This window comes from Heptranchias perlo, chromosome 8, assembly GCF_035084215.1.
Source record: "Heptranchias perlo isolate sHepPer1 chromosome 8, sHepPer1.hap1, whole genome shotgun sequence".
In the NCBI taxonomy this organism is placed as follows: domain Eukaryota; kingdom Metazoa; phylum Chordata; class Chondrichthyes; order Hexanchiformes; family Hexanchidae; genus Heptranchias; species Heptranchias perlo.
In genome coordinates this window covers 39,984,571-40,008,825 of record NC_090332.1, presented here as the reverse complement: position 1 = coordinate 40,008,825, position 24,255 = coordinate 39,984,571, and the positions used below count along the sequence as shown (strand labels likewise).

The 24,255-nt window shown below is 39.7% G+C and overlaps 1 protein-coding gene across 3 annotated transcripts in view; it reads left to right on the top strand.

Moving 5' to 3' along the window:
• LOC137324564 (proteasome activator complex subunit 4-like) overlaps positions 1-24,255 on the top strand; it is a 163,713-nt gene that overhangs the window by 75,320 nt on the left and 64,138 nt on the right. For all 3 annotated transcript variants that reach the window (XM_067988995.1, XM_067988994.1, XM_067988993.1), the window contains 11 exons: positions 4,365-4,515; positions 5,242-5,340; positions 6,267-6,336; positions 9,474-9,541; positions 10,040-10,255; positions 10,455-10,612; positions 12,617-12,712; positions 14,833-14,888; positions 15,727-15,783; positions 21,803-21,858; positions 22,332-22,430. In XM_067988995.1, coding sequence (XP_067845096.1) covers positions 4,365-4,515; positions 5,242-5,340; positions 6,267-6,336; positions 9,474-9,541; positions 10,040-10,255; positions 10,455-10,612; positions 12,617-12,712; positions 14,833-14,888; positions 15,727-15,783; positions 21,803-21,858; positions 22,332-22,430 — 1,126 coding nt within the window. The remainder of the gene's footprint in view (positions 1-4,364; positions 4,516-5,241; positions 5,341-6,266; positions 6,337-9,473; positions 9,542-10,039; positions 10,256-10,454; positions 10,613-12,616; positions 12,713-14,832; positions 14,889-15,726; positions 15,784-21,802; positions 21,859-22,331; positions 22,431-24,255) is intronic.

The following is a 24,255-nucleotide window of genomic DNA, read 5'->3' as shown; positions in this document are numbered from 1 at the left end:
ATCAAATTGCCCCTCAGTCTTGTCCTTTCTAGAGAAAAGAACCCCAGCCAACTCAATCTTTCCTGATAGGTATAACCTCTCAGTTCCATTATCATCCATTGCATCATCTCCACTGCCTCTAAACCCTTTTTATAATATGGAGACCAGAACTGTTCACAGTACTCCAAGTGTGGTCTAACCAAGGTTCTATATGAGTTTACCATAACTTCTCTGCTTTTCAATTCTATCCCTTTAGAAATGAACCCCAGTGCTTGGTTTGCTTTTTTGTGGCCTTATTAACCTGCGTCACTACTTTTAGTGCTTTGTGTATTTGTACCCCCAGATCCCTCTGCTCCTCTACCCCATTTAGACTCTTATTATCCAAGCAGTAGGTGACCCGTTTATTCTTCCTACCAAAATGTAATACCTCCCACTTATCTATATTGAAATTCATTTGCCAATTACACGCCCATTCTGCAAGTTTATTAATGTCTTCCTGTATTTTGTCGCAGTCCTCCTCTGTATTAACTGTACTCTCTCCTCCCCCCAAATTTGGTGTTGTCCGCTAATTTTGAAATTGTATTTCTGATTCCTGGGTCCAAATCGTTTATTATAAATGGTGAACAACAGCCGTCCTGACACCGATCCTTGTGGAACACCACCTCCCACCTTTTGCCAGTCTGAGTAACTACCTTTAACCCTTACTGTCTGTTTTGTAGCCAGCTTGCTATCCATTCTGCTACTTGTCCCCTGACTCCATATGCTCTGATCTTAGTCATGAGTCTACTATGCGGTACCTTATTGAAGGCCTTTTGAATATCCAAATATATTACATCTACTGCATTACCCTTGTCTACCATTTCTGTTATTTCTTCAATGAATTCAGTAAGGTTGATCAAGCATGACTTTCTCTTTTGAAATCCATGCTGTCTATTTTATATTTTCGGTTTCTAGATGTTTTTCTGTTATATCTTTGAGTAAGGATTCCGTTATCTTCCCTACCACCGACGTTAAGCTAATTGGTCTATAGTTCCCTGGACTGGTTCTATCTCCCCTTTTAAATATAGGAATCCCAATATCTGTCTGCCAATCCTCTGGCATTATTCCCTTTTGCAATGAATTTTTATATAATAGTGCCTCTGCTATCTCTTCCCTAACTTCTTTTAAAATGCACGGATGTGTATAAATGCTTTCTAGATTTAGGAATTGTGCATATGGGGATTGGAAAATTGCCAATATCACTCCATTATTTAAAGAAGGGGGATAATGAAACTAGGTAACGTAATTTGTGGGGAAGTTATTAGAATTTGTCATGAGGGACACGAGTGACTTAGCAATTGGACAAGTATCAGCTGATTAAAGAGAGCCAGTATGGATTTGAGACAGGTGGGTCATGTGTGACTAATGTCGTCGAATTTTTTGAGGAAGTCACTGGCATGGTGAATAGGGAAGTGTTTATGGATGTTGTCTATATGGGTTTTCAGAAGGGATTTGACGTGGTTCAGCACAAGAGATTATCAACAATGAAAATACACGGAATTAGAGGTAACCCTGTGACATGGGTTGGTAATTGGTTAGGAGAAAGCAGCCAGAATACGGATAAAGGGAAGGTTCTCTGATAGGCGGGATGTGATCAGTGATGTTCCCCAAGGTTCCGTACTGAGGCCTCAGCTTTTCACCGTATTTATCAATGACTTGAATGAAGAAATAGAGTTGTATATCTAAGTTTACAGATGCCACCAAGTTAGGAAGCATTGATGGGAGCAGGAAGTTACAAAGGGACATGGACAGATTAAGTGAGTGGGCAAAACTTTGGCAGTTGGAGTTCAATGTGCGGAATTGCTAGGTAATCCTATTTGAATGGGTCATCGACCTGAAATGTTAACTCTGGTTCTTCCTCCACAGAGGCTGCATGATTTGCTGAGTATTTCCAGCATTTTCTGTTTTTATTTCAGATTTCCAGCATCCGTGGTATTTTGCTTTTAATCCTATTTGGATCTGAGAAAGACAAATTGGAATATTTTCTTAATGGTGTGAGACTGAGAGCAGCGGAGAAGCAAAAAGATTTAGGTGTCCATGTATATAAATGACTAAAAGCTAGTGCATAGGTACAAAAAGACTAATGGAAAGTGGGCCTTTATCTCAAGCGGGTTGGAATATAGAGAGGAGGAAGTTATGCCTCAGTTGTACAGAGCTGTGGTCAGACCCCACTGGAGTAGTGTGTTCAGTTTTGGGCATTGCACCTCGAGAGATATATTGGCCGTAGGGGTACAGCACAGATTCACCAGACTGATACCAGGTCTTAAGGGGTTAATGGGTGAGGACCGTTTGCATAAACTTGTATTCCCTTGAGATTAGAAGGCTTCGGGGTGATCTAATCAAGATGTTTAGAATGATAAAAGGACTTGATATGGTAGAATCAGAGAAATTATTTCCTCTTGTAGGGGAATTCAGAACATCGGGGCATGATCTTAAAATTAGGGCTAGGGCATTCAGGAATAAAAAGGAATCACTTTTTCACACAAAGGGTAGTGGAAATCTGGAATACTCTTCTCCAAAAAGGCAAAGGATGCTTGGTCAATTGAAATTTATAAGACTGAGATCAACAGATTTTTTTGTTAGTTATGGGTATCAAGGGATATGTATCAAAGATGGGTAAATTGAGTTGAGGTAAAGATCAGTCATGATCTAATAGAATAGTAGAATAGGCTTGAGGAACTGAATGGCCTACTCCTGTTCCTATTTAATTTAATTTACTATTGTTCTGCCCACAGATATTTTATCCAATTCATTCTGTAATCTTTAAACTGCCTTCTCCAATTCCACTGCTGTAGTTTGGTATCCTCTGAGAATCTGACTACTTTACATTGGCCTAGATTTTGCTGCAGAAGGGCATCTCGGGGCAAGCCCCATCAGTTAAACTTGTTCTTGCATGTTTAGGTTTTAACATTTTTTGCTCACAAAGTTGCTGGAAGTTTAAGCTGATATTGGTGCGGCAAGGGCAACGGGGCATTTAGGATCTTGGTAAGCAATGGGACAAACAGCGTTATCTCCTTAAACAATGAGATTAAAGGATTGAGAAATAAACAGAGGAAGGACTGAGAAAGAGGGTGAATTAGAGTGGGTGAGTTCAATGTCGAATCATGTGTAGAACAAGAAAAAGAGAGAGGGAAAAGATTGGATTAAGAGAGAGAAAAAAGGAGACAAAGGAAAAGTAAGAAATAAAAATTTTAAATTTGACATTTTTTTAAATCTGCAACAACAGTTCACAACCTGAAGGAATGAAACTCCACACTTTTAATTATTCACTTTCTGGGCAAGGGACATTGATTGACAGTCATTAACAATTATCACATTGTTAAAAGGGTACTTGCACTGTTAATTACTAGATTTAACTTTTTGTGGTGAGTTTAATGGGCAATTAATGTGCAAATGCAACAACTTTATGAAAATCGTGGGGCGGCTAAGGGCCAGATGCCGTTCTCGCGAAGCTCATGGCGAGTTGCAATTCACATGGTATCTCTTCCTCGCCACGAGTTGCTGGCCGATTTGCACGTTAATAACGGCGTATGTTGTTCACACGCCATTTTTTTAAAGCAAATTTTGGGCCATTGAGTTTCTGAATCCATCATTTATGTAAATTAGAAACAATAGTGGTCCCATCATTGGGCCCAGGGCACCCCACTCAGTGCTTCCCCAACTCTGACATAGCTCCTCTAATGAGTGCTGATTGTTTACTACTGTCCAGCCAATTTCTTATCATTTGAACCCTTACAGTTTTGTGTCTAACTGGTCGCTTTTCGTGTAGAACGTTGTCAAATGCCTTTTGGAAGCCTAGGTCAACCTTGTCGTAGGGCATACCCCAGTCCAATTGGGTTGTCACTTATTGAAAAAAGTTGGAGGCTGCTTAGACAGGATCCTTCCCCCTTCTGAAATTGTGTTGATTGTATAGACAATCAAGTTTATTCCTGATTTATTCCATTATTTTGCATGGAATGAAAATAAGACAAATGGGTATGTAATTGCCTTTTGTCCCTCTTTTTGAATATAGATTGAAAAGACATTAGTGTCTTTTCAATCTACTGGTACCTTTCCAGTATCCAGTGACTCCCTCATAATGATGATCATTGCCTTTCAAATCACCTTCCTTGTCGATCAGCACTTTGGGATAAATACCACCTATTCCTCACAATTTATTTTTTCCTAGCTCGTAGCACATCTATGGCTTCCATCTCATCTATATGAAAGTCCTATTCAATTAAGATGTGGTTTAACTATTTTTCTGTTGGAGAGATTAATGAAAGGAGTCCTTTTCTCAAATGTAGAGAGTGAGTTGAATATCTGCATACTTCAGTGTGTTTACATTGTGGTTTGTTTGGGCTTAGGTGTTTTGCTCTGATTGAAATTAGCACACTGGAACAAACAAGAGAGGAGACAGAAACTGAGAAGATGACTCATGTGGAAAGCTTGGTGGAACTGGGACTCTCTTCAACTTTCAGTACCATTCTCACACAATGCTCCAAAGAAATCTTTCTGGTATATGGATTACTATTAGTATCTAGTTGGTTATCTGTAAATTTACTGGAAGAAAAGATTACAGTATGGTTTCTAAAATGTTTGTGCTTTTTACCTGGAGCTCTGTTTTTCCTGCTGATGTAAATATGGGAGATTGCATCAGGCAGGAGCAGTAACTAAATATCTGGTTAGGAATGATATTGATTGCAAAAATTAACAGTTGCAGTCTAGATTCCAGGTTTCTTGCAGAAATACAAGTTCGTTCCACTTGTTTCAAAAATCTTAAGTGCACACTGTAGACATTATAAGGCCCTCTTGGCCTGAATAAAATTGATCTCCTGATTCAGCAAATTTTAGTGCTGCCTGAATGTGCTTTGTAATTAGCAAAAAAAAAAATGAGCTAGTTTGAGTATTTATTTGTAGCTGGTCTCATGTAAATCTCCTGCTTTGTTGGCCCAGGTGACAAGTATTTGGAGGTTTTATAAATGTCCAGATTGCTATCAAAATAATTCTAGTATTTTATGGCCATTAGCTTTGATTAACTGTAAATGTAATGTTCCAATGTGTGATGCCCTGAGAGTGAGCATTTTCTGTGCCAATCAATAAAAATGACTGAAATATAACCGTACTAGATTTTTTTTACGGTTTATTTTCTGGGGAAAAGCAAATAATTAAAAAGGAGAATTTATTTTAGCAAAAGTACTATGTAATATGTTCTGATAATCTGTTTATCCATTCTAATTTTAGGTTGCTTTGGAGAAGGTGTTTAACTTTGCTACAACAAATATTTTTGAGACCCGTGTTGCTGGCAGGATGGTGGCAGACATGTGCCGGGCAGCTTCTAAGGTTTGAAACTTCTAGGATTGTTGTAATCGACCCACAGCTGCAAATCTGAATTAACCTTTCTTAAATTGTGATAACATTTGTTTATTGCAACATGCTTTTTAAAAAAAAATCTCTACACTGCACAACAATTTTTGAATAGTCATCAAAACACATAATGATTGAACAACTGAAACCTGAATCTATTAGTGCACCTGCATAGTTTTTTAATTAATTAACCATCCTGCCTTGATGTGTTTTAAATATATTACAAATAATATCCATTACCAGGAAAAAATGACTTTTTCTCCCCCCCACACCTTCCCATCCCCACCGCAGATCTGCATTGTTATCCAGGATTAGCCTCTGGCTATCCAGCTCAGCCGCTGACTCAGCTCATTTTCCTGCGCTGTCTGTGGTGTTGTCCCGGCTCAAGGCTGCCGTTAAATTCTTGCCCCACTTTGTTAGAGTGCTTCTGGCCCACTTCTTCGAAAATACGCCACATGATTTCACCTACGGCAATGAATGCTGCATCTGATCTACTTTCATTTCCTTCGAAAAGACCATATTGTATCACTTACTGTATGTTATGCCATGGGAGATCTGGAAGGCCATTCATCCTATCCCAATTGGTAATTGGTTAAATGCCCAAACATTTTTTTTGAAAAACTGGAATAATCTGAGGAAGATTTGCTAGAAGTCGAAAGTTCTGTTATTCTAGTTGCTACAAATGAAGCATTCAGTCTCTGAGCTTTTACTTTTGAAAGATTGATGGCAGTTTACTAAATGCATCTGCAACTATTGGAACAAGGTTGAGTCATTTACATTTACAAATACAACTGCTGGGAGAAGCACTGCATGTTTGCCATCGGCTGCACTTTTGTAAAGTAAAAACGCCTATATGTTGATATTCTCTGAATTTACCATTTGTTTCCTTGTTTTGTTTCTAGTGTCGTCCAGCAACCGCTCTGAAGCGTTTTGTGCCACACTGCTGCAATGTTATAGCTCAACTAACCACCAGTAAGCATTGTAATTTCAATATAAGTTGATTACACTAATCACGCAGTAATCGTGAAATTAACCATTTAATTTGGAGTGTTCAGAAGTTACTCATAACAAATTTGTAGTAAGAAGAACGGAGTCTGATAAAGATTTGCCGCACACATTTACAGTGCAAATTGTAGTTCAATTTGGCCCAAAATTCGGCTTGTGTTCAGTTCTATAAATGGTCCAAGTTTCCTCATGGGTAGGGACCAATTTGGATGTGTGCAGTTATCTGCCATTATCTATGGTAATTTATGACCTCAGTTCCATTCCTTTGACCATCATTATTCCAATAGTAAGTGAATATATTAACCGGTATATCCCTGGTAGCTCCAGGGAAATTCAGTCTTGTTGGTCTGGCCATTTTCTTGAGATTTCAATTCACACTGTGATGTCAGAAGAAATCCTTAAATTGCAGTAATAAAGTATTTAAATACAGGGCGCAGTGTCATTCCTGTAATGCCAACCTTATACTAAAATTTTAAAACAATTTCTGCTTATATTGCCTTCCCTTTTATTTCCCATTATCTCTTTTATTTTATTTTTAGATTGTTATTTCTAAATATATTTAATTTTAATTTTTCCTGTAACTTTTATTTTTTGATGTTTAAACTTGCCTGTTTTCCAGTACCACTGGGATCTTTCAAATTGGTAAAAATTGTGGTGTGTTGATCTGTACAAATACATACCTACTCCTTTAGGTTTAAATGTCCAGTGCTGAAAATGGTGAGTGTTGCAACTAGGATAAACTTCTATAGTGGAAGGGCACCAAGCCAGCTGACCCAACTTTCCGGCTACCCAAAACCTGATTTCATACATACCGTTGGATTTCTAATTGGCAGTTTGTCCATTCTGAAGATGGGGCCTTCATTGTCCAAAACTGGAGCCTGTTTGACTGAAAATTTACTTGACAGACCAGTTTTTGAGTTCATTTAAAGATTGTTCTGGCCATTGCATCATCAAATCAACCAGGTCAATCTTTTGGCATTTTTTTAAGCACGTCATCACGTGCTTGATGAGGCATTTTGTTGGCAGTCTAATAAGCAGGTGCTACCAAAATAAACTATCAGCTGTGTTCTTGCTTTAAAAATTAAAAGGTGGATGCATGCATATTGGGCACATGTGTAACATCTAATGTGCATGAATGAAGTTTTTTTGCTTCAACAGCCAGATCTGTGAAGTCGTGTTCCCATGTAACCTGGGCAGCATCACCACCTTAAAAGCTATAGTGGTGAATCTAGATTACAATAGTGGGTCTCAGAATAGGGAGGTGTGGTACCACGTCATGTTTACATACATATAGATTTGATTGTACTTTGACTGTTGATGAGACCCGAATTAATCAGAGCTTGCCAGCATGGATTTCTAAACGGAGGGTTGTGCTTGGAAGAAATATCAAAGTACAGATAAAAGAAATTCAGTGGATATGGTTATATGGATTTCAAATAGCATTTGACAAGGTATTACATGAGAGATTTATGGCAAAGATCTAGCTTGGCCCATGGAATTAAGGGAAATATGACAGAGAGTTGGTTGGAGGGTAGAAAGCAAAAGGTACAGGTTAATGGAAGTTTCTTAGACTAGAAAGATGTGGTGAGTGGTGTTCCATTGCGGTCTGTATTGGAGCTGTTGTTATTTATCCAAGATCTGAACTTGGGAGTGAAAAGGCAATATAGAAATTTGCCGATGACGTCAACTTAAGGGTATGGTAAACTGTGAAAGAGTAAGAGGGCATAGATAGGCTAGACAGATAGGTAGTCAGATGCAGCTCAATGTAGAGAAATGCGGTGTGCAGTAATACTGTAGGGTGTTTTGGGGTTGTTCTCACCCTATTGATCGGTGCAGATATCTGGTCCCCGGTCCAGCCAGTCACGGAGCGGGGGTTCAGGAAAACGGGACTTATGCTAACGCACCCGGTGATGGATCATGTAGCCGATTAGCACAGAGAACACACAAACTCGGCGTTTGAATTGAATTGGAATGTTGGTTTTATTATACCGTCAACACGAAGAAAATAACGATAAAAGCGGTCCTGCACAGTACATTGAGTTACACACACCCACTACAGTACTTTATCCCGCTAAACTAAGAGGTTGGTGGGGACCCTGGAGACACCTATATCACACACATACGTATGGTTGAGGCTCACCAATCCTTTGCACTTGCAGGTTTGCTGACCGGTTCTCTCACTGGAAGCTGCTCTCCTCCCTGGAGAGCTCAGGTGAAAAAAAAAGAGAAGAGCAGGAACTGATAGGAAGGGAGAGGGAGAGAGAGAGAGAGAGAGCTGGAAAAGAGATAAGAGCTAGAGCGAGAACCAGAGAGCAAAACAAGAGAGAGAGAGAGGGGTTTCGAGCTTCCACTTATATACCCTTCTCTTACAATGGTCTTCGTCGTTAAATGAGGCACTTCATGTCTGTTTAAACAGTTCTTACAAAGTCCTTAAGAATCTTTGATGGTCTCTCATCATGTTGCAATTGCTTCTCTCGATGGGCCATTGTTCTACGAATTCATTCCGATTGTCGAGCACTTGCCACACAAGGCTTCCTTTTCATCCCACGTCCTCGGTGTCGATTTGTTTTGCATCAGAACCGAGGCATGGCCCCACCATATCTGGAGCAGTTTCCCCTCTCAATGGCCGACTGCCTCTCGAATTAGTGCTGATTGTTGACCACCTGCTGTAGGTTTTGCATTAAAACAGAGACATGTCTGAAGCAGTAATTCTCCCACATTCCACTGTGTGTGAGTTGATTCGTCTGGTGACCTCTCACCTATCCTTCTATCTTAAACTTTGGCCATTGACCAAAATCCTTACACACTCAGGGAAAAGGTGGAATTCCCAGAATTCTTACAATACTTCTTGGAAATAAGAATAAGGAACTTAAGGAAGGGTTATAGAGGCACAAAAAAACCCAGAAACATTTAAGAAACAGTTGGATGACTTGATTGGGAAATTTCTGGAAGGATAAGCTAAGTTGGGTTGAATGACCTACCTCATCTGTGTCGGTCTTAAGAATTTTGATTGATAATTAACCAACTAACTATAAATCTGTTTATTTGGCATGAATGAATGTAAAGTATCAAGATGTATCAGGCTTATTTTTCATTCTTTGTAGATGATGATGTATTACAGGAGCAGGAGTTGGATAAGGAACTGCTTTGGAATCTCCAGCTGTTATCAGAGGTAAACTCCAGAAAGATCAAAATGAACCATGACCTGCACAGGTGAAAAGTTTGAAATTGACATAATAGAATATGGTGGTGATTGTCCCCTTTTACACCCACGATGCAGCATTTTAAAAAATATATTTTGTATGCTTTTGTTTTCTCTACATTGTTTTGATCTGTTTCTGAGCCACCTATCAGATTTTTTTTTCTGGATTCTTTTATTATAATCTCCCATTTGCAATGTTTGGTTCAGAAAATGTAGAAACTGAACACAGACTCCAGTTACGTGCAATAGTTTGGTATCACCAGAAGTTCTATCATGTCAGGAACATATCAAGACTTGATGATTTCTGGTTAAGAGGGAAACCAAAATGGAAGGAGACATAAAGTCAACAGCACAAAAATTAGCTCAATGCTTTTCAGTTTAAAACAAAAAGTGTTTGAAAAATGATGCAGGTGCTCATTCCAAATTTCCATAGCTTAATGCAAATGCTTACCATTTATTTTTCTTCAGATAACACGCGTAGATGGTGATAAGCTGCTGCCATACAAGGATCAACTTGTAAAGATTCTACAACGCACACTGCACTTGAAGTGTAAGCAAGGATACACCCTGGCTGGAAACTTGTTACATCACCTACTTCGTTCAACTACACTAATCTATCCGACAGAGTACTGCAGTGTGCCAGGTGGTTTTGATAAAGCTTTCACAGAATACTTTCCCATTAAGGTATACATTATTTATTAATGAATGTGATAAAAGATGTATTCATCTCTTTTTTAATTATGCCTGGGACATTTTTCCCATGTTAAAAGTGCTATATAAATACAAATTATTGATCAATTTGAATGCTTTTGCCAAGTCATTATATTCAAATTATATGCATTTTTTTCTGCTCTCTTCCCCTTCCCCCAAAAAATGTCATTAGGATTGGGGAAGACCAGGCGACCTTTGGAAGTTAGAAATTCAATGGCATGTGGCCTCTGCAGAGGAGATAAGTTTTGCTTACTACTTGTTGGATAACTTCCTTCAGCCCGAATTGTCCAGGCTCCAACGATGTGCTGATGGAGAAATAGAAATGTCAAGGTTTGTTATCCCATTAATGAAAAAGACAATCTTTGGGAGTAACTAGGGAATAGGAAAAAAGAGGAGGTAGCTGTTGTAAAATAATGGAAAAATTAATGGTTACTTCATAGGATTCTTTGTCAAAGTTATTCTCCTAATCCTGGCAATTTAATAATATATACAAAATACATTTTCGCAGTTAGCATGTAAATCACTTCCATGAGCTAGTCTGTCCATTTAAGATCCAATGATTCTAATTAGTTAGGTTTCTTATTGGAATTGTGTATTTGGATAAAGTTGTGGGAGTGAGCCTGCAAACATGGAGGGAATGCTTCTTTGCCTTGAATTCTAACCCATGCAAACTGAAAGTGATGTCATGTGAAGATGCAATGTTTTCAGCACAAGACTGGAATAAAGATGTTGTTATTATCGGTAATAAGTAACCTTTAGACTACTGGTTAATCATAGGAAATTGCATTATCTTTGGGCTGACCATTTCAGCGTACATACTGAAACAAATGTTAATGTTAGAGTGACTTAAAAAAAAAATTCAAATATCAAGAATGACTTTGTTTCTGCTCTTAGCTTTATATAAATATATAAATTTTTGCATCTGCTTGCATTTTCTATCTACAAAACCTTGCTACTTATTGTCATGTTTTTGTCACACTTTTGTGCCAACTGTTCCCATTATAAATTCTTTGTTCACATATACAATATAAACTGCCTATGTAACTTGTGACGTTATAATTGTACGTTGTAGACGGTGGTGGCAGTGTGACAGCTCAGTTTTGTTTCTCCCAGCAGAGAAATATTAAAAATCCTGCATCTGCACACTCTGGTCCCTACCCTTGATCCCCACTTCACCTGAAGACTCCACTTGGTCTTGGCACACACTTGTGAATCGCTATGGATATCAACCAGTTCTACTAAAATAAATACATTTTAAATAATTTTAAAGGTTTTTGCTTGCAATGTATTTCCTTTTTCCCCCATTTTGGTTTTACTATTAATTTTCACCTCACTTTTAGGAGGAGCGCCCCATTCCTCCATCCAGAAAAACCCTATACCCATTGTGGCATCCAATTGTTCCTTCAATAACTTGAGTTTTCACCTCCACTAGCCACCCTGTGGTTAGTCCTAAATTTGCCTTTCACTGATTTGAACCTGTGCCCCCTTATTGGACTCTTGCAATTTAGTTTGACAAAATTTAATGGGCTTATCTTTTCTATACCATTTGCTATCTCATAAACCTCTACAGGATCATCTTTCAGTCCGTTACTTTTAAGGTTGAAAGGCCGAAATTTCTCCAGCCTTTCCTCATCTGACATGAGGGATCAGCTTCATGGCTTTTCTCTGAATTGCCTCCAATGCTTGATATCTCCTTTGTGTGTGTGATCAGAACTGAACACAGTATTCAAGGTGTGGTCTAACCAGAGCATTATACTGTTTGAACATGACTTCCTCTGACTTGTACTCCACTGCATTGGCCATATAGCTTAGCTTTCTGTTTGTTTTGTTGATTGTTGTTCCTTGGTGATTTGACATATTTGAGTATCAAGTCCGCTTGGACCCCATAATCTTTGTTTGAAGTACATCCTTAGCTATTTCGACACTAGTCATGGAGTACATGTATTGATGTCTTTTTTTCTTTTATTTGCAATACTTTACAATTGTCTGTATTGGTTCAAAAATGCTGCCAGGAGAGCAATTGCTGGAGTTATAACTGTGCTGAGTCATTGTATTAATTTAACTACTGTAATACCATTTTAACGCATTTATTTATGACACATACAGTTAACTTGGCAGAAGTCCCGGCAAAGCCTGCATCTTGTGTGTCTTAATATTTAAATCACAATGTTTCAGAACCCGGAGGGAAAAAAACAGCAATTTATAAAAAGATTACCATATTTTCTTGCTTAAACTTAGATATGGGCCAGAGCATGTTTCAAACTGGTGTATTTTTTTAAGGCGAATATTTATATGCTTCTAGAAAAAAGATTTTATTTTCTTTGTTCCCAACAGAGATGATATACACCAGAGTTTGTGTATTGTGCAGAACTGCCTGATGGGCTCAGGGAGCCTGTTGCCTTTCCTGGGAGGAGACCCCGTACGTGACTTGTAAGGGAAATTAGTGCCTAATATGAATTGTCTTTCATTTAAAAACATTTGAATCCCATTGCTTGCTCTTTCCATTTTCCCTTAATTTCCTTCCCTCCTCCTCTCCTCATGATTTATGCTAGATTATGGTTCTACATGTGCTGGCAACCTTCTGAAAATTTACCCAAGGGCCAATTCTTAATATGTGAGCAAAAACAATGTATCGGGAAGCTAAATGGCTATTGAAGGCATCACAGTTGAATCTTGTCACTATCTGCTGTCTATGTACATTCCTTTCTATTGGGGACAACTGAATATCATTCAGGAGTGGAAGCCCAGCTTAGTCTCCCTACTTTATATTGGGGAATGTGAGGCTAATTGTAACACCCATTGCTAAAATCAGCTTACTCTGTCCAGACCAAACCATGGATTTATTCATTGAGCTCACACTGTGTAATTTCTTCTTGGCCTCAAGATGGTTGAATATGTTTCACTGCAATATCGTAGAAAATCAATCGATGCTTCAGCATACCTTGAGTATGCGTGAAAATGTGAAAGCAAAGACAGTAGAGCACAGTGTTATCCAGATAATTAGCATCTGCGGCAAGTGGAGTGCACTGAATACTTTGAGCAATTCTTTTAATGAAATACCCAGATTAGTACACCATTGGTTCTTGAAATTATTTTAATATTTTGTACACCTACATATTTTATGTGCATATAACAAAAAAATTACACATATAGCACAAAGAGGGAAATCATCTCTTGCACATTTTTGTAACTTATTCTGGCAAACCTATCAGCATGGGGAAGATTCTGAAAGTAGCAGTACTGGTAATTAGAGGCAGCCTGGGAACAGAGTTTTGGGCATAATTCTTTCAAAATTCTTGGTAAGGGGACATAATCTTGAAATTGGAGCTAGGCCATTTAGGTAGCACCTTTTTACACAAAGGGTAGTGGAAATCTGGAACACTGTTCCCCCCCCAAAAGGCTGTAGATGCTCGGTCAGTTGAAATTTTCAAGACTGAGATCGATGGACTTTTGTTAGGTAAAGGTATCAAAGGATATGGAGCAAAGGCGGGGATATGGAGTTGAAGTGCAGATGCTGAATGGCCTACTCCTGTTCCTATGTTCCTAAGATTGAGTCTCTTATTTGCTGTGCTTCCTATATGGTGAGTGTACAAACAATTATAAATACTGCAACCTTTATAAGCAAATGACCCAGGTAAAATGACAGAAATCAAACAATATTTTTGTTCATATTTTATTAAAGGCATATGGAAGAACCCTGAAACCAGGTGCTACAACAAACCATCAATGACAGTGAATGAAAGAATCTTACCTTTTACTCATTGCTGAATATTTTGGGATTTTTTGACATATTTTGAGCAAAATCTTATTTGTGCATGCCACTAAACTGTTGTATAACCTTTCCAAAAAAAAAATCTAGAGAGCTGTGCACAAAAGTTGTATTCAGGCTGCCTCTAACCACCAGGACGGTCCTTTCAGCATTCTCCATATGGAGACATTACCAAAACGTGTGAAAGCGCAAGAGGTAATGTCCCTTTAAATGGATTAAAACGTTGTCATTAGGGTATTTCCCACGATCCTCCGCATGCACCCTACACTTTGTTTTCCCTAGGCATTAGAAACTTTGCTTCAGCACCTTACTTATTGGTTTTATTATTTATTTTACTTTAAAATGGCACCCTTGCCTCGGTTTTTGGTTTATTGGCCTCTCCTAATTTTTTCAATAAGCTTCTTCGATGGTCAGAAATGTTTGTTACAGTCCCAATATTTAATCTGGAGAGATATTGTATTGCAAGAGACAACATGACTGTTTAAAATGTACATTTGAGGGGATGGGAAATGTGGAAAATCAGCATTCAAGTATCTCCAGTCCCTGAATCATGTTGAATATACTTTTTAATGTCACTAGGTGGCTCTTCATATGACTTCATCTTAATGATGTGTACTTGAACAAACAGTGGTAAAACTTGATTTTTTTTTTAGTATGGTATTATGCTGTATTTTCCATGCTGACATATTTAAAAATGCATTTTTATATTGAACATTCAGTTTTAATGTGACCCTGCATCCTCTTTGTAATTTTTAAGAGTTATGTAATTATTTTTATGCAGGGCCCCAACTCTGATGTCTTTGGAAGAGACCAAACTCTGTACTGGTGTTAATTATGGTATGTAGTAAAAAAAATTAGTTTTGTCTTATTTCCCTGACTCCAAATATAAATTGTTCATGGTAAATTCCATATTTAGAAACTCTTCACATAAAACCTCTAAGAAGCATACACTGGCGTAGGATTGTACTTCTGTGTTTCTGATGTCAGAGTTGAAGAGATGGAAATGATCTTCATTAGACCATCGCAACAGTGAATATATAGGAAATTAAAATTCTGCTCAAAGTGAAATCTGTTGGAAAATATTTTGCATGATGGAGAAATTGAACCTAGTAACTTGAGAGTTCTGATTATACCCACTATGCACAAATCATTAAATAAAACTATAAAGACACAAAGGAATACACTGATTTATTTCAAATTATTTTATACAATATTAATTAGCAGCAGATAAGTGTCATAAGTATAGAGGCTTCAGAACCAGTTCTTATGAAACTAAATATTGTAGGAAATAAAGTTGTAGAAATCTGGTTATATGTACCTGGATGCCTAAAATATTTTCCCCTTTGTATGCACAAAAATAGGTTTTTATTTTTTCCCTCCTTTGCCGCACACCTTCTTTGTCTGAGAGGGTGGGCCTCTTCCCATTTGCTGAGATGTGTGTGTAAGGAGCCTGGTATAATTTGGATTTGAACCTAGTCTCACTTGTAAACTAAGTGTATCTCATCTCCTGATTTTATGTTCAGATTGCATCCCAACATAAAACCTTAATTCCCGCTTAGCGCTTGTTGTGCCTGCCATAGACCTGCTTCTGAAACTGTAAACAAAACCACAATTATGCCGCTGGTGTAAAATCTTGGCTCCGCCTCTGATCTATTCTCTAATTTCTGCTTGTTAGATCTTTCAAGAGAAAACTACAGGGAAGTGATTGCTCAAGTCATGAGGAAACTTCTACGTAAGTATCATAAAGTAAGATGACATCACTTTAAACTGATCTTTTCCAGTGATGATCATCTAACAGAAGAAAGTAAGGAACATAGAAAAAGGATCAACCTCACAATCCTGTTCTCTCAACAGGCCATAGACAATGTGCCCCATTCCCCCAGTGCTACCAAAGTCAAGGACTACCCCCCCCTCCCCCCCTCCCACACCAAGTGTAGCTAAAGACCTATTCCCTTCCCTAGGTACCTACCTTCACTGGTACATCTTGCATTCCACTTTTGGTGTGTAGCCTCAGCTTTAGAAATGGTTAGGGATAAAATTGATTATGAAGGTAAAGGAATCTATGTAAAATAAAGGCCACTTATTTACAGTTTTTACAGAATAATAAACAGAATCTGGTAATTTGATCTCGAAAGCAACAGCAAAAATCGCAGAATGATGTAGTAAAAGCAAAATTTGACTTATTCAAAACCCATAAATCAGTGGTCCTAATATAATGCCCTGCATGGCATAACACCCCTGTTATTATAAATCAATGTATCCTGGACAATCTGTGCATGCGTGTGTGTATGTATTATGCATTGTATTATGGATCATTCAGCTCCTCTTTAATGGAGTTCCATGCTTTCTTATGCACTTGCTTATATAGTTGCCAACTACTGATGAAAATCAAAAATAAAAGCATTTAAAAAATCTGAGTATAACATTCCCTTGCCAAGAAGCAGGAGAAAAAATAGCAAAACCGTACACTTGGTGAAGTAGGTGAAGATTACCTAAATCAGATGGCAGCACTATGGCACGAATTGCTTAAAAGGAGTGTTTTTGTAATGCCTCCTGATGTCTTGGCCAACATTTATTCTTCAACCAATACCACCAAAGCATGTTAACTGATCGTTAATCTCATTGCTGTGATAATGAAGTATACATCCAAGTCAGGATATTGTGTGATGGGTATTGAGGAGAACTTCGTTTCCATGACATTGCTGCTCTTGCCCTTCTCTGCGTTAACTGTCAAAGTAAGCTTGTTGAAGTAGTGCATCCCACAATAATACGTAATGTGGTCACAGTGTGCTGGTGGGAAAGTGGTAAGTGTTCCATCATATTTCTGACTTGAGATTTGTAGATTTCGGAGAGGCATTGACAGGTCAGGAGGTGAGCCACTTGTCTCAGAGTTTCTGTTGTAGCCACGATGGTGATATGGTTGGTCCAGTTAAGTTTCTGGTCAGTGGTGACCCCAGGATGTTGATGGTGGGAGACCCAGCGATGCTAGTGTCATTGCAGGTCGGTGGAGGTGGTTGGGACTTTTCTTGTTTGATATGGTCATTGCTTGGTACTTATGTGGTGCAAATGTTACATACCATTTATCGGACCAGGCCTGGATGTTATTCAGGGCATGCTTTAGGTTGTCATAAGCTGCTTCATTATCAGAGGAGTTGTGAATGGAGCTAAACACTGTAGATTATCAGCAAACAGCCATACTCTCAACCTTACGATGGAGATAAGGTCATTGATGAAGCAGCTGAAAATGATTGGGCTAAGGGAGGCTGCCCTGAGGAACTTCGGTAGCGATGTCCTAGGGCACCAGTGATTGACCTCCAACAACCACAACCATCTTTCTTTATGTTTTTTTTACATAGAATTATATAGAATGTACAGCACAGAAACAGGCCATTCAGCCCAACTGGTCCATGCAGGCGTTTATGCTCCACAGGAACCGTTGGATATGATTCCAGCCACTGAAGAGAATTCCTATTGACTTCATTCTTGTTAGGGCTCTTTGGTGCCATACTTGCAATTTTTTTTTAACTCATTCTTGGGATGTGGCTGTCGCTGGCAAGGTCAGCATTTATTGCCCATCTCTGGTTGCCCTTGAGAAGGTTGTGGTTGTTGGAGGTCAATCACTGGTGCCCTAGGACATCGCTACCGAAGTTCCTCGGGGCAGCCTTCCTTAGCCCAATCAATGGTGGTGATGAGAGGCCTTCTTGAAACACTGCAGTCCGCATGGTGAAATGCTCCCACAGTGCTGTTGGGTAGGGAGTTCCAGGACTTGGACCCAGCAACAATGGAGGAATGATGATATATGTCCAAGTCAGGATGGTGTGTGACTTGGAAGGGAACTTGGAGGTGATAGTATTTCCATGCACCTGAAGCCTTGGTGAGTTGCTGCAATGAATCCTGTAGATAGTACACACTGCAGCCATGGTAAGCTGGTGCAGGAGGAGTGGATGTTTAGGCTAGTGGATGAGGTGCTGATCAACCAGTTTTCTTTGTCCTGGATAGTATCAACTGCTTGAGTGTTGCAACTACACCCATCCAGACAAGTGGAGAGTATTCCATCACACTCCTGACTTGTGGCTTGATGGAGAGGCTTTGGGGAGTCAGGAGGTGAGCCACTTGCCGCAGAATACCCAGAGTCTCACCTGCTCTAGCAGTCATGCCATTTATGTTGCTGGTCCAGTTGAGTTTTTAGTCCGTGGTGGCACCCAGGATATTAATGATGGGGGGACTCAGTGATGGTAAAGCCATTGAATGTCAAGGAAAGGTGGTTAATCTCTCGTTGGAGTTGGTCATTGCCTGGTACTTGTGTGGCACGAACTTTACTTGCCACTAATTAGCCCAAGCCACGATGTTGTTCAGGTTTTGCTGTATGCATGGATTGCTTCCTTATCTGAGCAATTGCAAATAGAGCTGAACACGGCGCAATCATCAGCAAACATCCCCACTTCAGACTTTATGATGATGGAGGGAAGGTCATTGATGAAGCAGCTGAAGATAGTTGGGCCAAGGATGCTGCCCTCAGGAATTCTGCAGCGATATCCTGGGGCTGAGATGATTGCCCTCCAACAACCACAACCATCTTCCTTTGTGCCAGCCACTGGAGAGTTTTCCCCCAATCCCCATTGACTTCAGTTTTACTAGGGTACCTTTGTGCCACACTCGGTCAAATGCTGCCTCACCTCACCGCCAGAATTCAGGTCTTGTGTACATATTTGGACCAAAGCGGTAATGAAGTCTTGCGCCGAGTCTGGCAGCTATGTCCTTTAGGACTCAGCCAGCTTGATCAGTGGTGGTACTTTCTCCAGTGCTTTCTCCAAGTGGTGTTCAACATAGAGAAGTACTTGTTGCCTTGATGCCAAGGACAGCTACTGTTGCCTCTTCTCTTACATTTAGCTCTTATCCTCATCCTCATGTCTAGATGAAGGTTGTGCCAAGGTCAGGGACAGTGCTTCTGGCAGAGCACAAACTGAACATCAGTGAGCGGGTTATTTATGAGTTGATGTTGTTTGATGGCACTAGTGATGACTTCTTCTATCACTTTGCTGATGATTAGGAGGAGGCTGATGGGGCAGTAATTGGCCAGGTTAAGTTTTTGTTTTTGTGGACAGGATATATCTGGGCAATTTTCCCCATTGTTAGGTAGAGACCAGTGTCATAGCTGCACTGTAATAGCTTGGCTAGGAGGCCGGCTAGTTCTGGTGTGTGGGACTTCAGCACTACAGCTGGGATGTTACCTGGGTCCATTGCCTTTGTTGTGTCCAGTGTACCCAGCCACTTCTTAATGCCATGTCAACTGAATTAAAGTGGCTGGACATTGACATCTACAATGGTGGGAACCTTGAAGAGGCAGAGTGGGATCATCCACTTGCCACTTTTGGCTGAAGACACTTGCAAACATTTCAGCTTTGTCGATTGCACTCACATGCTGGACTCTGTGATTGTAAAAAATTTTACAACACCAAGTTATAGTCCAGCAATTTTATTTTAAATTCACAAGCTTTCGGAGGCTTCCTCCTTCCTCAGGTGAACGAAAGGAAGGAGGAAGCCTCCGAAAGCTTGTGAATTTAAAATAAAATTGCTGGACTATAACTTGGTGTTGTAAAATTGTTTACAATTGTCAACCCCAGTCCATCACCGGCATCTCCACATCAGGACTCTGTGATGGTTGAGGATGGGGATATTTATTGGTCCCTCTCCTCCCATTACTTTCCTGATTTATCCACTACCATTGTTGACTGGATATGGTAGAGCTACATAGAGTTGCTCTGATCCGTTGGCTGTTGGACTGCTTACTCTGTCTGTGGCCTGCTACTTTTGGTGTTTAGCGTGCCGATGTTCTAACTTTACAAGCTGGTGTCTTGTACTAAGGTGTGCCTGGTGTTGCTTCTGGTATTTGCTTCTATAATCGCCATTGAATCAGGTTTGGTCTCCCAGCTTGATGGTGATGAAGGAGTGTGGGATAGGCAGAGCCATGAAGTTACACCTTGTGATGGTGTACAAGTTTACTGCTGCTGATGAATGTCCCATAGTGCATCGTGGATGCCCAGTTATGTGCTGCTAGATCGGTTCTTATTCTATCCCACTTAGCATGCGAGTCGTGTCACATTACATAATAGAGTATGTCCTCACTGTGAAGACAAGACTTTGTCATTACAAAGACTGTGCGGTGGTCACTCCTACCAATGTTATCATGGGCAGATATGTCTGTGATCGGTTGGTGAGGACATGGTCAAGCTGGTTATTGCATCACGTTAGTTTTCTCATCACCTGACAGTCCTTCAGGACTCAGCTAGCTCAATCGGTAGTGACCCTACTGAGCCACTTCTGGTGGTGGATGTTGGAAGTCCTGCACCTGGAGTACATTCCATTAGTGCTTTCTGTAAGTTTTCTTCAACATGGAGGAGTACAGATTCATCAGTTGAGGGGACAGGAGATGGTAATCAGCATACGGTTTCCTTGTCATTGACCTGAAGCTATGAGACTTCATGGAGTCTATGTTGAGGACTTCCAAGCCCACTCAATTGTATACCACTGTGCCCCCACCCCTGGTGGGTTTATTCAACTGGTAAAACAGGACATACCGAGGAATGGAGATGGAGAAGTCTGTGGGACGGCTTCCCCAACTTGGGTACCAGTCCCCAGATGTTGGTGAGGGGGACTTTGCAAGGTCAACTGAGTTGGAATTGCCTTGTCCTAAGGTAATCCCCGCGTCACTGACAATGGATCATCTGAGATTTTTCTTAATTTTTTTTTAGCAATGGCTTTACAACTGAGTGGCTTTCCAGGCCAATTCATAGGGTGTTGAGTAAACTATATATTGTGGGACTGGAGTGATATGTAGGCCAGACCTAGAGGTAGCAGGTTCTCTTCCTTGGATGATATTAATGAACCAGTTAGCAGCTTTCCTTATCACTTTTCCTGGTCATAGCTCAAATTATCAGATTTATTGAATTCAATTGAAAAGCTTGTAATGGGGGGATTTGAATTTATGACTTAGTTGCTAGTCCAGTACTTCAACATATTAAATGTTATCTGTCATGGTTCTGCCCACTTAGAATTTATATTGGTCTCTGACTATCTCTTCAAATTTAGTAGCCCCTTCCCCGATTCGGTATTGTCATTAAAAGAGAATGCAAAACAGTAGGCTTCTTAACACCGATTTTTCTGGGCCACCCCACTCAGCAGTTATCCCACTGCCTAACCTGACGACTTTCCCCTAACAAGTATCCATTGCTTCTATCCTTCAGCCAATTTCTTATCCGTTTATAGGTTTACCTTGAATCCCACCGCTTTAAGTCGTAGCCTTTCAGGTGAAACTTTTTGGAGTCTAGGAACATCATTTTCTAGAGTTTATAATGATACAAGATGAAAGTTTTTTTTAAACCAAATTTAAGATTACTACTAACCTATGTTCTTTCTCTGAAAATAGTTAATTTTTGTTTCAAATTTTCCTTTCAACAACTTGTTACCAATAAAAGTCACATAGCCTTTAAAATTATAATCCCAGCATTTGTGATGTTTAAAGAATTCAGCACATTTAGCAGAGTGCGGATTAGGACATAAGGAGTAAACCAGTACAGTGAGCAGCTGCTTTTTTTGTTTCCTCTTTCACATTTTTAAAGTGCATGAAAGTGGTTAGGAAGTGGAATGCTTCTTATTGTAAAAGCAATTTTTTCTTGTTTAGCCAGAACAAATATAAAGACACAAATAAAACACTGGAAAAAATGTTAAGTACTTGTTCTTTATTCTTTTAGATCACATGTTGGATAATTCTGAAGATGACACAAAGTCCTTATTCGTAATAATTAAGGTGAGAATGGAAACCAGTTTAAAAAGATTTTACTGCCACAATGGCTCAGTTGGCAAGTGAACTGCCCAGTGTGGAATTGAGTCATACTAACCAGGAAGGTTGTATATTTAAATCTCTCCTGAGTATACTGATCTCAGCAAGGGCAGCAGTTGGGTGCTATAATTGACCTTAGTGCCTTTGGGCTAGGGAAGAGATCAGTCAGGGTTTCCTCCTCCTAATTTCTGTCCAAAGACTTTTTCTGGAGAATATATGCTCGTGATGGTATGGTCATACAGTGTGATGTTCTGCACAGCCAAAATAGTCTTCTGATGCTCGCTGTCTAGGCTCACGAATGAAGAATGACCATAGGATAGTGGTTGGAGGTTGTGCCAATAGAACCATACTTCAGTATGAGTCACTGCCTTCAGAAGAGGAGAAGGGATTGATGCATCTTACAAATAAATGTTAAACAAATATTACGATATTAATTTCAGATTATGGGAGACTTGCTGCAGTTTCGTGGTTCTTATAAGCATGAGTTTGACTCCAGATGGAAAAGCTTTAACCTTGTGAAAAAATCCATGGAGAACAGGGTAAGGATGATGTATTGATAACTCTTTTTCTTTTAATAAAAATATTTACTATGTTTCATTTAGTATCTAAGACTGGGGAGACTCTAAATATGGTGGTCTAGTTAGATTAAGATGCAGAGTAGAATTGTATTTATAATTCACCTTTTGAATGAGTGGTACATTTCTTAGGAATGTTATTCAATTGCTGAGCACGAACTCACTATTTCCCCTCTGTCATAATTTCCATTACCGGTTTTGGTGTGCTGTGTATTCACAAGTCCTATTCATTGGTAAATGTCCTTTTATCGGGGGAGAGTTAGTCTTTTTATTCAAAAAGATATATACAGATGAGAGATCATTTGGCCCATCTGTCTTATCATTCCACGGAAATCTTTGATGCCCTTCTGAATCATGGCATCAAACGACAAGAGTTTTTCCCGCCACTCTACTCTACATGGAACACCTGCCATTATTCCTAAACTCGCTTTTGATCAGTTTGTACCTATGTCCCATTGTTCTGCTGTCGTGGTTTAATTTAAAATAATGCTCTGGATTAACCTTTTTTGTTCCACTTAATATCTGATCTATGACCACCTCTCCCACAACTCCTTGTTTGACTAGCTTCAGTCCAACTTCTGCCCTGCTCACATCCGACCACACCATCCTTCCCCACAGTCTCTCTTCTTTTGATCCAGTTCCTTGGGTCTGCCCTTGTATAGGTCCATTCCTGCCTGTCCCAGTGCAGCCAATACATTGCCAACATTCTATCTCTTCCACCATTTCCTCATTCTTATTTATATGCTAATCCTTGGTGATATCATCTGCAGACACCGTTTCAATTTCTAAACTTAGGCTGACAACATTCGATTTCTTCCACCATTTCCCACGACCATCTCTGGTATTCGGCTGTCACTTATTAAATGATGAGCCAAAGTTTCCTCTAACAGAACATCGTAAAGGACCAAAACCAGAGTTTTTAGCCCTTGTCAAAAACTCCCTGTCCTTGCCACTGACTCTATCCCATTCCTTGCCACTCAATCAAACTGAAATATGGTGTGCAAAACCTTAATATGCCGTTTGACCCTGAGCTGAGTTTCAAGTCCCATAGCCAATCCTTCAGCAGAACCTCTTAGATTTTCACCTCTGCCCCATCTCTCATCCACTGTTGCTAAAACTCTTATTCGTGCTGTTGTCACCTCTGGTCTTAATTTTTCTCCGCAATGTCCTCCTTGCCAGCTTCCCAGCTTTCTCCCTCCATAAACTCCAACTGATCAAAAGCTCAGTCTGTGTCCTATTTCACATTAAGTCCCACTAACTCATACTTTGGCTTACTGAATCGAATTTAAAATCTTTAATCTAGTCTTAAAATCCCTCTGTTGCTTTGCTGCTCCCTACCTCTGTAACCTCCTTCAGTCTTGCAACACCTCTCACACTCTTTAGTCCCTTCCCCCATCCTTCAGTTCAACTCTAGCCTTCTGTGAATCTCCCCATTCCTTTGCCTCATCATTTTATGGCTAAACCTTGGTCCTACTCTCTGGAACTCCCTTGCTAAACCCCAATGTTCCCTTTTCTTTCTCCACCTTTTCAACCCTAATTTTTCAATCAAACTTTTGGTTCGCTCTCTTAGCTCTACCCACCTTGATGTCTGTTCCTTATTATTTTTTTCCTCTCTGTAAAGCACCTTTGGATGTTTTGCTAGGGTAAAGGCACTGTATAAATGCAGATTTTTACCATATACCTCTAAAAGGTGCCCTCTCATTTGCATACTTTCAAAGCTGAAGAGTCCACGTTTTTAACCTTTCTTCATAACTCCATCCTCTGACACTAGGGTTCATTTATGTAGATC